Source organism: Ziziphus jujuba, chromosome 8 (assembly GCF_031755915.1).
Source record: "Ziziphus jujuba cultivar Dongzao chromosome 8, ASM3175591v1".
NCBI classification, from domain to species: domain Eukaryota; kingdom Viridiplantae; phylum Streptophyta; class Magnoliopsida; order Rosales; family Rhamnaceae; genus Ziziphus; species Ziziphus jujuba.
The window spans coordinates 22,536,224-22,551,384 of record NC_083386.1 but is presented as its reverse complement, the minus strand read 5'-3'; the positions used below and the strand labels follow the sequence as shown (position 1 = coordinate 22,551,384).

General features: G+C 28.6%; 1 protein-coding gene across 1 annotated transcript; it reads left to right on the top strand.

Annotated features, from left to right (window-relative positions):
* The first annotated feature begins 12,604 nt into the window (after positions 1–12,604).
* Positions 12,605–13,456, top strand: LOC107414093 (uncharacterized). Its single transcript, XM_016022190.4, has 2 exons — positions 12,605–13,027; positions 13,160–13,456. The coding sequence occupies exons 1-2, from the start codon at positions 12,685–12,687 to the stop codon at positions 13,174–13,176; spliced, it is 360 nt and encodes a 119-aa protein (XP_015877676.2). The 5' UTR covers positions 12,605–12,684; the 3' UTR covers positions 13,177–13,456.
* The last annotated feature ends 1,705 nt before the right edge of the window (positions 13,457–15,161 follow it).

The following is a 15,161-nucleotide window of genomic DNA, read 5'->3' as shown; positions in this document are numbered from 1 at the left end:
TAATAGGTCTTGAATGATTTTTTTTTTTAAATTATTATATTAATATACATTTAGCAAATTTATTCATTTAATACATCGGATCGATTAGGAATTAAAACTAAAGAATTTTATTCATTTAACAAGGTTTATCAAGGTTTTATTGTATATAGGAAGGAAAAATCCTTCAGAACCATGGAATATTTAGCTACATAGAACCAAGGAGAATATATAGCGGGGTTTTATCAAATAGGTTCATGAAAAAGTGTTTTATTATTTATCATAGTTGATGACGATTATTAGTTTATATGGTAAATTTAAATGAGATATTTAATTCTATAATTTTTTGTATAAAACTTTTAAAGCGAACCATTTAATGGTAACAATTTGAATTGTCATATAGCATATACGTTCTACTTATGATTGTTTAGTGGTGTTAGCAAATTGTATTTTTTTAATAAAAAAATTAATTAAATACGAAATAAATTAATAATTAAGATTTTTAAAAGTTAGAAGTGTACATGTATTTATGGTGTAAACAGCTAGCCAACCTCTTCTAACTTCTGTAGAAAATATCCATTCCAACTTTCACCTATTTTTTTCTTCCCTTTCACAACCTAAATTTATATAGTCAATATTGACAATTGACTAGTTCCCAAATCCTTTCATAGAAAATTGTCAATTTTCGGCAACTTTCCATCTAATTAATTTTTCCATATTCCATGTCTAAAACTAGATGTTGGAAAAATTAAGAAACGCATTTCTAGTCCAAAAATATTGTATAACTATAATTAATCGGTAGAATCATCGTGTCAATTGGAACATTGAATATATATATATATATTCTTCCTTGTAAAATTGAAATTATTTAGTTTTATAATATGAAAATTATGTTCATTTGATACCATTGATAATTAAGTTATTTTAATTCTTGGAGAGTTTGTACATAGGAATATAACATGAATTTCATGGAAAAAAAAAAAAAGAATATGAATATTTAATTCGAAATTAACTTGGTTTTCCTTTGTCAAGGGTTCCAGTCTTACCATCGGTTGGATCAAAGCACACTATCATACATGTGAAATTTTAGGGGGCCAAAAAAAAAAAAAAAAAAAAATGTTTGCAGATTGGCAAGGATGGTGTAGGTGGTCCACGGTTCATCATTGCAAAGGCAAGCTAACCTCTACCCTCGCAACCTTTATTTTTTTAATTAAAAATTTGATTTTTCTCACTATTGATTTATGAAAAAAATGTATAAGATGAAAGTACTGAAGAAAGTGACAAGATTGGAAAGAGAAAATTCGTCTGGGGGACCCATACGTTTGGTAAAGCAGGGAAGACTCAAGAGACCTCGAGGTCGGTCGCAACTCATTTTTGCCAAGTAGTTGGTCTTGGTCTTCGTGAATATAATCGTTATGGTTTATATGGAATTGGGACTCGTGAGGTACAGGAGGCAAGAGACCCCGTGGTCGCAACGCATGCTAACTCATTTTTGCTAAAGTCTTGCTCTTGATCTCCATGAATTATTATTGATGCATGTATTTGATATTCAAAACTCCAAATAATTAAGGTTGCTAGCTTGTTAGCGCCTGCGGACTATATATGATATTGAGGTTTTATTAATTTTAACAGGATTTGTCATGTAGTTTTGTTTTCTGCATGCATTATAGTTAAACTCATTAGTTGTTAAGTGAAGTTGGTTAAATGATAAATTATCGACACCTGTATTAGAGAATTTGTGATATGAAAGTGGAGGATTTACAATTTATGTGTTAATATTTAAACTCATCACTAGCTATCTAAGCTAGATTAAACTATACTTTTATAAAAAATATATCTATATATATAAAAAATAAAATAATAAATAATAAATAATAAATAATAATTAATTTTGTTTTTTGAAAAAAATATTAAAAGATGAATTATATCTACATTTTGATCCAATTTTACATTTAAAAACTCTTGATTTAAAAGATTCAACATCAAATCTTGGATTTATAATTTATTTCATATTAATCTAATTCTTTTATTGACACTCACATTAAATAGTTAAAAGTTTAAAAATTAAAAAAATTAACTACTTTTTTAATTGATCGACTAATTTTTTTTTCTTTAATTGTTTAAAATTGAGAAAGCTATCATGCACAAGTCTGACATCGTTTCCTCACCTTTGCTTTATTTAGGATTATAAGGGCTAGTTCGGGATTGAAATATGCTAAACCCTTTAAAATTAATTACCATAAAATCTACCTCGTGGATGGCTAGAGACTAGGATGTTCATTGCTCCTAGTGACAAACAAAATAAATTAACTACTTGGATCAGTAATCGCGTTGTTCGGATGCTTTATTTGTTATTATATCTTTTTTCCTCTTTTTTGGTAAGGGAAGTTAAGAGTACCAACAAACATTTTATAGGCACATATATATAAAGAAAGCAGTTTACTGGATTAGCTTCAATGTTAATAGATAAGTCCGAATCTTTTGTGTCTCTTTTTTTTTTTTTTTCCTATCCCTATTTATCAAATATCAATGATATTGTTGTTGGATACCACCTTACTTATAAATATAACAAAGAAATAAATTAAAGGGAATTTAATAATAATGATAACTGCTTTTTAACAAAAGGTGCAATTCTATTATTAATTGGATAAGAGTGGAGATATAACATCCCAAGTTTTTTAATAAATGACAAATAAAATTGAAAATAATTAATTATATAATAAGGGCCACCAAATTTTTTTGGCTAAATTCTGTGGCTGGAACTAGCAGTTAACAAAATACAGCCCTATATTCATTAGAACGAATGCAATGGCATCATGCTACATCATTGGGTAACTAAATTATTTGGTGATCCTAGCTCTTTCTATTAAAAAGTAGCTAACCGATACTGACTAATTTACATGGAAGAGATTGTTTCCAGTTCTTCACGTACCACTATTCTCTTGGGTGCGGTTGGCCTCTTATGATGTCAATCATAATTAGTCTAGGTACTTTCCCACACAGTTTTCATATTTCACTTTCTGCAACTTGTCTAACCCGGTCACCCGAATGTCTGTATGAGTATCATAGTGGAAAATTGTTGGACGCATTATTGAAAAGGTTCTCTAATCAAGTTGATCTGAATTTATAGTGGATATACAGCAGTGTTTCTTTTCTTTGAGATAGTGTTTTTAGTATTAATCTTTTGGTTTGCTCAACACATATGTTAATTAATTAAAAAAGCATTGAAAATTTGACCAAGGAGTTAGATTGTTTCTTTGACTCATGATGTACCCAAAAAAAAAAAAAGCAATAGAAGTAGCAAAGTGATGATATATATAACTTTGAAATATAAATATGAATAACATACCACTTAGTCAACTTTATTTATAAAAAACGATAAAATTGAACATGTAATCCTATAGTGATAGAGGTTAAGCAGACCTTGATGAGGAGTTAAGCTGATTTCCACAAGCAGATTATAAGAAGAATATAGCTTTTTGGACTCTGGAAATTAAATATCATTAATCAATGGCCATGCCTATATATACAAAGAGGGTGTCAAGGTACGCCTAGAGTTGCAAAAGAAACAAGGAGAAAAACTAGTGGATTATCCATAATTAAGGAAAGAGAAATTATTGATTTGATGATGATGATGGTGAGGGCAAGCGGGAAATTGGTGGTAATTATAATGGTGATGGTGACTTTGGGCAATTTTGAGGAGGTTCCAATATTGGGAATTAATGGGGATACGAGTCCAAGCCAGTGTAAGGAAGAGAAAGACCTTCTGGTGAAGGAATGCAAGCCAATAATATTTGGGAGTAAACCATCAGGAAGCTGCTGCCAAAGAATAAGGGTGACTCATGTGGAGTGTGTATGCCCTCTTGTAACCCCCAAGATTGCTAGTCTTATTAATGTCAAACGAGTCATCAAGCAGATAGAAGGTTGTGGAAGACCCGTTCCTCATCACTTCAAGTGTGGAAGTCAGTCTCTCTCTCTCTCTCTCTCTCCCCGCCCCCTCTATCTCTCTGATTTTTCTGATTCATTTTGTTTTCCCATTTTTTTTTCTTTTTATCTGTTTCTTCATGCATCTTCTGCTATTTGGAGCTATGGATAAAAATTAAAGTCCAAAATCATAAATATATGATCCTATATAACCGTACGAGGATGATCCTGGGATTTCGAATTTTGTCCATATATATATGTATATAAAATAATTTTTTTTAATATCATATCGACCTAAATTTTGTCCGTTTATTTTCAAATTTTCTTTTCCTTTAATTTTCTTTTCATCTGTTTCGCATCTTCTGATATTCCGAACCACGCTAGCTCTAGCTGTGGACAAAAACTAAAGTCCAAGACCATTTTATTACTCATAATAAATCAATTCTTTTTTTTTTTTTTTACTGTGATATTTGATTGATTCTGGATTTCAGATTTTGTCCATATATATATATATATATATATAATCAAATTCCAATAAAAATATCCTCAACTTTTTAAATTAAAAATAAATAAAATTAATTATTTAATATTTTAAATTTAATAAGTTATAAAATATATATTAGATGAACTCATTTATCCTCAATTATATATATATATATATAAAAAGAGAAAATCAGTCTCATATTAAAATGATTTAATGGCTTTTTAACATTAAAACTTTCTATACTAATTCAAAATTAAAAATTTCAAGATAATCAAATACCAATTTAATAACATATTAAAATCTTATTTAAGAACAGTAAACCCTATCAGAATGAAATGATTAATAATTCAAATTGTTAGATGTTGATGTAATTCATGGATTATAAAAGAAAATTCTGATGTCAATCTTAATATTAGGGACTTTAGTTTTAGCATAGCTCTCTCTCTCTTTTATATGCATAATAAGTTTTTAATCATATCAACTTATAATATCAATTGTTTGAATCTGTATTTATAAATTGTGCAAAATTTAATTTTTAAAATTAAATTGAATCTAAATGGTTGATTTAATAGTATGTTTATATATTATCATATTGATCTGATGATAAAAATAAAAAAATCTGGTTAGATTATATACATTATTATACGGACGCTGACTGTTATCACTCTTTGTTTGCAGGTATCACTACTCCTTGACCGAAATGTCTCCCGGAAAAAAGATTGATCGTGCTGGCCATATATAGAGTAGCTAAGCTACTATATTTATATAGAATGACATGAATATGTATGCTTATCAAAGAAAAGATAATGAGTCTTTAATTGTCTTGCCTTCTAGACAAATAGATCAATAATATTAAGGAATAAGAGATGTTACTTTAATTATTATCTTAATTACTCATCTAAAAATTGTGTTTCTTACTTTAATTATTACCTGAAATAAAAAAAATCGCATATATACATGTGTGTGCGTGTGTGCAGTAAATATATATGTAAATTGTTTCTTTTCTTTGAGATTTTTTTTAGCGTTCATCTTTTGGTTTGCTCATCACATATATTAATTAATTATTAATTAGAATTATAATTTTCAACTTTGGAGTTCACTAAAACCAATTAATTAGATGAATTTCCTGACTAGATTTTTGGAACATTAACTAATTTCCTGACTAAATGTTATAAATTAAAATTATCATCCATAATTTGCCCCTTAAGTAGGCTATCCGAGAATTGGAAAGAGCATACCCAACCAATATGAGCCTGTCCGAGACTTGCCATTCTCATGGAAGAAAGTTTCCCTGCGTATTGATTCATTACCGACTGAACACCTAGATTTCATTTATTTTTTTAGTTGGTGTAAATTATGTAATTGGTATTAAGCTAAATTAAATTAAAATTATAAGATATTAAAAATTTTAGATTTTTAGAATTAATATTAAAATTTTACATTTTAATATATTTTAATTTGAAATTTGATACATTTTAATATCAATTTTATCAGTCCAATGAAAATAATTTGCAACAAATTAAAAAATTTAAAAAATTAAAATTTTCAAATTGAAAAATTACAAACCTATGTTATAAAATTTTAAAACTTAAAAATATCAAAATACAATTATTTTTACTTGTAATAGGAAAGGTTGGTAGGAAGATTCAAAATATAGGTGTCAATGGAGATATCAAAGGTTTCAAAATATAAAACTTTTTATAGAAATATTAAAAAATATCGAATATCGATAAAAATTTATTAAAAAATGATAAAATTTATTTAAAAAATAAAAATTTTGTTGAAACTTTGGCATTAACTTATTTAATCAATTAATTATCAAATTGATTATAAAAATTATAAAAATATTGAATAAATATTATATTTTTCTTAATTAATTTAATTTATAGTAAGAGGTAATAATTATAAATAAATTATTATTGAAAAAAATATACAAAAAATATATATTTGATAAATTTATTTATTAATTAAGATAAAATAATTATTATAATTACATTATATTTCATAATAATCATCTTAATACTCATAGAACTTTTAGTTAATTAAAAATTATTAATCTTTTTCTTATTCTCATTTTAAAATATAAAATTTGAAAGTAATTATTAAAAAATATATCTTCTAATAATTTTCATATAATTATTAATATGTCAGTTATCCTTAATGTTTAGTATAATATATTCTTTTTTTTTTCCTTAATGTTATTAATTTAAATGCTACCAATACTAATTCTATATAATATTGTATTCGCATATTATTATTTTATGTTATTATTTTTTATTTTTATATAATCAATTATTAACTTGTAATTATAAGATTCTAATAGATCTATTTTATAAAAATGTATAACAAATATATATCTATATATATATATATATATAATTTATCGATTAATAGAATCTATTAAGGTTATTGAATTTAATTTCACTCCATTTTATTTATATTATTAAATATTTAAAAAGACAATTAAAAGGTAAAAAAAAAAAAATTATCACTAAAGTTAATTTGGTAAAATAATTTACTAAATATCAATAATATTTTGGAAATTTTTCATAAAATTTTTTTAAAAAATTTCATAGATATTTCTAAAATTTCTTTAGAAAGTTTAAAAATTTTCATATAAATTTTGAAAATTTTGATAGATATTATGGATTTTAAACTAAATTATTAAGGATTTGATGTGGATATTTTGATGAAAATTTTCATAAATTTTTTTATAAAATTTCAAAAATTTCGATAAATATTATGACAATTTTATCCATTTCTATTTAGAACCTACATTTCCTTTCAACTTCTTAAAAAAATAGAAATTTCAAAAAATTTTGAAAAAAATTTCATATTTAAAACCATGATCGATAGCTAATTGAACCATCAAGCAAGTCAAGTCTGAACGGGGCTTGTCTTTCTCTTACTTTAGGGGCTGAAAGAGTATATAATAGAACTTCAATTTGAGGAAAAGAGAACCACTTAAATTTTAAAAGACGTATAAACTATCTATGTTTATTTTTTGAAAATAAATAAATAAATCAAGCATGAAAAATGCCATTTCTCCATAAATATGGATCCGTCTATATAAAGGGGTTTAGCCACAGTCCAAAGTTTAAGATAGCAAATAAAAAATAGAAAATAAAAAAAAAGGGAGAGAGAGAGGTAAGAAAATAAGATAAAAGTAAAATCCTGGTGAAAAATGGAGAGGGCAGGTGGATCATTTGGTAGGAAATTGACGATGGAGGTGATTATGGTATTGGTGGTGTTTGTGGGTGTTTGGGAGATGAGAATCCCAATGGCAAATGGGGATACTAGTTCAAGCCAGTGTAAGCAAGAGAAAGATCTTTGGTGAAAGAATGCAAAAGCTGTGATATTTGGTAGTAATCCATCTCCAAGCTGTTGTCAGCGCGAGTTAGGGTTACTCATGTGGAGTGTGTTTGCCCTCTGGTAACCCCAAAGCTTGTTAATCTTATCAATGTCCAAAGAACCATTAAGCAGATTGAAGGATGTGGACGGACTCTTCCTCACCACTTCAAATGCGGCACTGAGTACCTTTTTTTTTTTTTTTTACCCAAAATTCCTTTGATTGTGAACTCTGGTTTAGATCGAAATTTTGATGCACAACTTAGTATTCAGTATTTATTTATTTTAATTTCCACATTAGCGTTTTTTACATTAAAATTATTTGTGTGTGTGTGTGTGTTTGGGGGGGTGGGGGGCGCGCGCGCATACGCATACACAAATACACTAAATTGACTTCATATTTGACTAGTATGAGGACGTACGATTTTATATACCATGAGCGGCCATGATTAATTCTTCACTACTCTTTGTTGCCACCTATATAATATATATATTATTTGACTGCAAAAAATTTCTATATCTTTGCAGGTGTAACTACTCGTTGACCAAAAATATCTCCCTGAATAACATGGATGGACCTAGCTAGCCAGAGCTATACCATATGGGAAGAATGTGTGCTTGAAATAATTGTTAAAAAATGATCATGTCTGTCGAAACTGCCTTTTTGTTTGTGCGCCTGTTCCTGTTGGAACCTTCTATCAACAAATCAATTAGACCATGTAAACTTTATTGTTATTTACTTTTCCCATTAAATAAGTCACCTTATATCTTGCCTGTCTCAATTATATATATGCAAACGCCCCGTCTCTGTTACTTAGTGTTTTTTATCAAGAGTCACGTTGTTTTGGACATGGATACTTTGTTCCCATTTGCTATCCTATTTTCTGTCCTTTCAATTAAAAATAGATATATACTATTAAAATGTTAAAAAAAATAAAAATTTTATTATCTTTGATTTTTGTTTTTTCTATTATGTTTTATGCCTTTTAGTTTTTTCTTTTCTATGACATTTTATTTCATTAGTTAAATTATCTATAAATATATTTTATTGGTTTTAACAATTTTAAATATGCTTATAATTTTTTTGTGCCGATCTCATAAATAACTCTCAACCAGTGAGCAGTCATATCTGAAAAATCACAAAAAAAAAATGAAAACAAAGAAATAAAAAGGAAGAAAAAGTCTACCATATAGACCATAGATGCAGTAATGAAAGGGTCCACTAAATGTCCTAAAATTATATAATTGATTTAATTCAAATTATGACCCATGGATGTAAATTGTGTGATTAAAAAAAAAAATCATAGATGTGCAATACAGAAAAAACAAAAACGATTTATAAATATACTTAAAAAGTAACTTACAAATCTAATTGTAAAAAATCAGAAAACTACAAATTAAAAATAAAAGATCGTGGGTTGATAGAGAAGTGAGTTGATAGAGAAATAATGGAGAAGTTGAACGAAAAAGAAACAATTAGAGGTTGATCGAAAAACAAAACTGAAAAAACGGCAGAAAGGGAATATTATTGTCTGAAAAATTTTTAAATGAGATGGTGGTGATCCCTCGTTGACGAAATAGAAAAAGGAAAAAAATTTTAAAAAAAAAAGTCAGAACATCTGCGACCGTTGCCCTTGTTAGGCAACACAACCACCACATACACACTCTCAATCAATTATCTTATTTGAATCGACCAAACAAAAAAAAAAAAAGGTCTTTTTGGTATACTTTTTAAAACAAAACAAATTAAATTTCTTTTCTTTTTTTTTTTAACCAAAAAAAGAAAAAGAAAAAGGGCATAAAAGAGAAAGAGGTTATGAGAACAATGAAGAATAATAGTAAAAAAGTTAAGGTGAAAAGGCAATATCTCAATAATCATCATTGGGAGGACAGAGGATCCGCATCTGTCTTTTTCTTGTTGAAGATCAACTTTTGATAAAATTTAAACAAAATCAGTGATGAAGGATTTTCTCCCACTCGAACGACAGAAACTAGCCATTTTTATTTATTTTATTTATTTTTGCTGGTAGTGTAACTTGAACCCCGTGGACCACTTTGTGACGAGCAGTGGATCTAACTAAGCTGTGCCTTTCTGGCTGGCCCATTCCAAGTCGCTCGATCGAGGTGGCTTAACGGAGAACTGCAATTACTAAAATTATAATACTACAATTTTTTTTAACCCTTTTTGCAAATAAAATTACTTATTATTGTTATTATTATTGATGTTATTAATCACACCACATTGAATTAGAAAGAAAATTATTATAAATAATTATTATAATTTATTATTATTATTGGGTGAATAAAATAAAATTAGTTGAGGTGCAAAACAAGATGGGAAAACAACATTATAAATTTATATATAGGATAGGATAACAAGAAATGAAATTAAAAGGTTTTTTATTTTTATTTTTATTTTCCATTTTTTGATAAGGGAAATTAAAAACCCGATATGGCTGTATATTACTATGTTATATGAAAATTGAGTAAATTTGAAGTAATCACGTACCCACACATCAGACAAACACTTGGGGATATTGTTTGGAATGCGGAACTGGCTTAGATCAGACTTAGTTTTCTGAATATATATATATATATATATTTATATATGTGGTCCAATCAAACAAAAAATATATATATATCTATCAACCAACATTCTAGATATATATATCTATATATATATATATAAAATAAAAAAATAAAATAAAAAACAAAGGATTACATGCATATTTATGGATGGTGTAAACGGGTAGCGAACCGGTACTGACTGAATAACGTGCAATAAATTATTCGTAGTAGTAGTTCACCTACCACCATTCTCTATCGAGTCCACTAGGTCGGCCTCTTATGTGGATGATAATTAGTGGAGCTCCTTTAATTTCCTAGAAATTCTTATTCTCTTTGTCAATTGTCAAACCCAGCATTTTCTATTGATCTGTGTGGAAATTTAAATAAATTATTTCTAGGACGCATGACGTAAAAGTTCACTTATCACCCACTTTTTTCTTTTTTTTTTCTTTTTTTTTTTTTTTTGGGTGGCTAAAACACTTATCACCCCCTTGTGGTGGATAACAGCATTGTTCTTTGCTTTAATATACCTTTATTAATTATGTGGTTAATTAGGCCATTACGTTTAATGAAAAAAATTTGCTCGGTACATACATATTCATTAACTAATTAAAAAAAATTAACTTAGGAGTCCAAAACCAAACCAATTTTAAATTGATATATCTTTTAACGGATTAAGTTTTTCAATCAATTTAAAAGAAAACTGATTAAATGGTCAATTTTAAACGGTTTGGAGACAATAATTACTAATGATTGTAACTAAGATATTTTGAAGTCTAAATTTAATCAAATTTGAAATTACAAAAATGTTATATTTATAACTATAAGGTGATAGAAAACCATGGCGAGTGTTATGCTTATTAGCTCACTTGTATGCGATGGCAGATTCAATATCACCGTGTAAACAATTGTACTATATAATAGTATAGCACTTTTTTTTTCAATTAGTGTATATATATATATATTATAGCCATCATTTTTGTTTAGACAAAATACATTTTAGTATCTTTATTTTTATAATTTTTCACTTTAGGATCTATAAAAAGTTTTTGACATCTGATATTTTTTATTAACCAAACTATTAAATACGGATAGTTTTTGTTAAAATTTACTGATATGATACTTCCGTGCCAAATAAAATAATTTTTTTAATATATATTTTGTGTAATTTTAAAAAAATTTATGGGAAAATTGGTTTAATAATATATTAAATATTATGGGAAAATTGAAATTTTTTGGGGAAATGAGGTGGGCAACCTCTCTCTTTTTCTCTCTCTTCCCCGAGTGTTTTAACAAATAAAAACCCATGTGTGACACTGTTCATAACACGTGAACCAATCAGCAGCTGACACGTGGCATTTCACTGTTCACCGACCCAAAAACATTAAAATAATACGGTATCCGGTAAACTTCAAACGTCCATAACTTTTTAACCGGATGTCCGTTTTGAGCGTGCCGCTAGTCTGTGAACTCGTATCGACGAGCACTTCACAACCATGCACGAGTCAAAAGCTCAATTCGCCATAAACAAAAAGTCAACTCTGGTACCCCTAGACAGTTTGGACCGCAACTTGTTTCGTCCATAACTTCCAAACCGTAGCTCCGTTTTTGACGTGCTACTAGTCTACGAACTCGCGGCATCGTGCACTTCGCCACGGTACCCTGGTCAACTCGACATTCCCACCGAGTCAAAAAGTCAACTTTTGACCTCCTTCGGTCAACGGTCAACGGTCAACCTCGGTCAACGTGCACGGATTCCGGTGCGATTTGGGACGGGGTGTTACATGGTTAGCTAATAAAACCGTCAAGTAAGTCAAGCCTGAACGCTAGCTGTTGCATATCCGCTTGTCTCTTTCTTGACTTTTGGGGCTAAAAGAATATATAATAGAACTTCAATTTTGCTCTATTTGTTAGAAGGGGAAGTATTAAAGGAAATTGATTTTCGAAAATCAGTTTTTTCGATTCAGTTTCCTATGAATAAGTTTTCTTGGATTTTTATTTTAATAATATTTGGTTAATAATGGAATAATATAGGACTTATAAGTAATTACATAAGTTTGTATATTAAAATTAATTAATAAAATTGTATTGAAAAAAAAAAATTAATTTCCCCAAAAAATTTCAAAATAACACCTATTTGAAAGGATCAATTTTATATATTAAGTTTTTCACATTATAAGATTTATTTGCTAAAATAGGATAAATTATATATGTTGATTTTTTGAATAAATAAATAAATCAAGCATAAAGATGCGATTTTTCCACAGACATCGATCCGTCTATAAAAAGGGGGTTTAGCCAGAGTCTAAAGTTTAACAAAGCAAATAAAAAAAAAAAAGTGGGAGAGGTAAGAAAATAAGATAAAAGTAAAGTCTTGGTGAAAAATGAAGAGGACAGGTCGATCATTTGGTGGGAAATTGATGATGGAGGTGATTATGGTATTGGTGGTGTTTGTGGGTGTTTGGGAGATGAGAATTCCAACGGTAAATGGGGATACTAGTCCAAGCCAGTGTAAGCAAGAGAAAGATCTTCTGGTGCAAAAATGCAAAGCTGTGATATTTGGTAGTAATCCATCTCCAAGCTGTTGTCAGCGAGTTAGGGTTACTCATGTGGAGTGTGTTTGCCCTCTGGTAACCCCAAAGATTGCTAATCTTATCAATGTCCGAAGAACCATTAAGCAGATTGAAGGATGTGGACGTACTGTTCCTCACCACTTCAAGTGCGGCAGTGAGTGCTTTTCTTTTTTTCTTTTTTTTTTTTTTAAACCAAAATTGTTTGATTTTGAGCACAGAAAGTCTTTATATACATATATATATATATATATATTATTTGACTGGACAAGTTTCTTTATCTTTGCAGGTGTGACTACTCCTTGACCAAAAATATGTCCCGAAATAACATGGATGGACATAGCTAGCTATAGCTGTGCTGTATAGGAAGAATATGTGTGCTTAAATTAATTGTTAAATAAATGATCATGTCTGTCTTGTTGTCTTCGCTTAAGACACACTATGTTTTTGTTTGTGCGCCTGTTCCTGTTGGAACCTTCTTTGAAGAAATCAATTAGATCACGTAAACTTTATTGTTATGATATAATTAACTTTTCCCATTAAATTAGTCAGCTTGTATCTTGCCTGTCTCAATTATATATACAAACGTCCCGTCTCTGTTACTTAATTTTTTTGATCTAGAGACACGTTGTTGCCCTTATTAGACTACACAACCATATATACAGTCTCAATCAACTATCTTATTTGAATCGACCAAAAAAAAAAAAAAAAAAAAAGAAAGAAAAGGTCTTTTTGGCATACTTTTTAAAGCAAAACAAATTAAATTTCTTTTTTTCCTAAAAAATAAAAATAAAAAAAAGAACTTACAAGAACAATGAAGAATAATAAAAAGATAAGGTGAACATGCAATATCTCAATAATCATCATTGGGAGGAGGATCGGATCTGTCTTTTCTTGTTGAGGATCAATTTTTGATAAAATTTAAACAAAATCATTGATGAAAGATGTTCTCCCACTCGATACAACAGAAACTAGCCTTTTGTATTTATTTATTTATTTATTTATGCTAGTAGGGTGACTTGAATCCGTGAACCACTTTGTGAGAAGCAGTGGATCTAACTAAGCTGTGCCTTTCTGGCTGTCCCATTCCAAGTGGTTCGATCGAGGTAGCATTACGGAGAATTGCAATTACTAAAATTATAATACTACAAGTTTTTTTTCTTTTTCTTTTTTTTTTTAAAAAAAAACCTTTTTGCAAATAAAATTAGTTTATTATTATTATTGTTGTCGTGGTCGCAGAATAACTTAATCAGGAAACCACTTATCTATATTGAATCGTCGTTAAATGAGAATTATTTAATTATAAAATTAGAAAAAAATTATTATAAATTATTATTATCATTGTTATTGGATGAATAAAATTAGTTGACGTGCAAATAAGACGGGAAAACAACATTATATATAGGATAGGATAAACAAGAAAAGAAACTCAGAGGTTTTTTGTTTTAATTTTTGTTTTTATTTTCCATTTTTTGATAAGGGAAATTAAAAACCCGATATGGCTGTATATTACTATGTTATATGAAATTGAGTAAAATTGAAGTAATCACATCTTGGGGATATTTTTTGGAATGCGGAACTGGGTTAGATCAGATTTAATTTTCTGAATATACATGGTCCGGACAAAAGGTTACATGCATATTTATGGACGTGTAAACAGGTAGCCCACCGGTGCTGACTAAATAAGATGGAAAAAATTATTCCTAGTACTAGTTCACCTACCACCATTCTCTATTGAGTGCACTAGATCGGCCTCTTACGTGGATGATAATTAGTGTAGCTCCTTTAATTTCCTAAAAATTCCTATTCTCTTTGTCAATTGTCAATCCCAGCATGTTCCATTGATCTTTGTGGAAATTTAAATGAATTATTTCTAGGACGCATGACGTAAAAGTTCGCTTATCACCCACTTGTGTTGGATATATATTTTTTGAGCAAATAATTGGGATAAACCATTAATAAATTTTTCTTTCCAAAAAGGTTGGTTACTATTATCTCTCATCATAATTCCGGTGGTAAATGTTTGTATATACCATTCGAAATTACTAAGGGTTGGACAATGTAAATTGGTTAACTGACTATGGACTCGTTCTGTGACAACTGTAGGGGTTCCTATAAAATGTCTGATTATTGTGGCTAATAAGATATTGATACCATCTGGGACACTTTGACCATTGATTCATTATCTCTCTCTCTCTCTCTATCTCTCTGATTGTTCTGATTCATTTTCTTTTCTCTTTTTTTTTTTTGGGTAAATTTTTTATCTGTTTCTTCATGCATCTTCTGATATT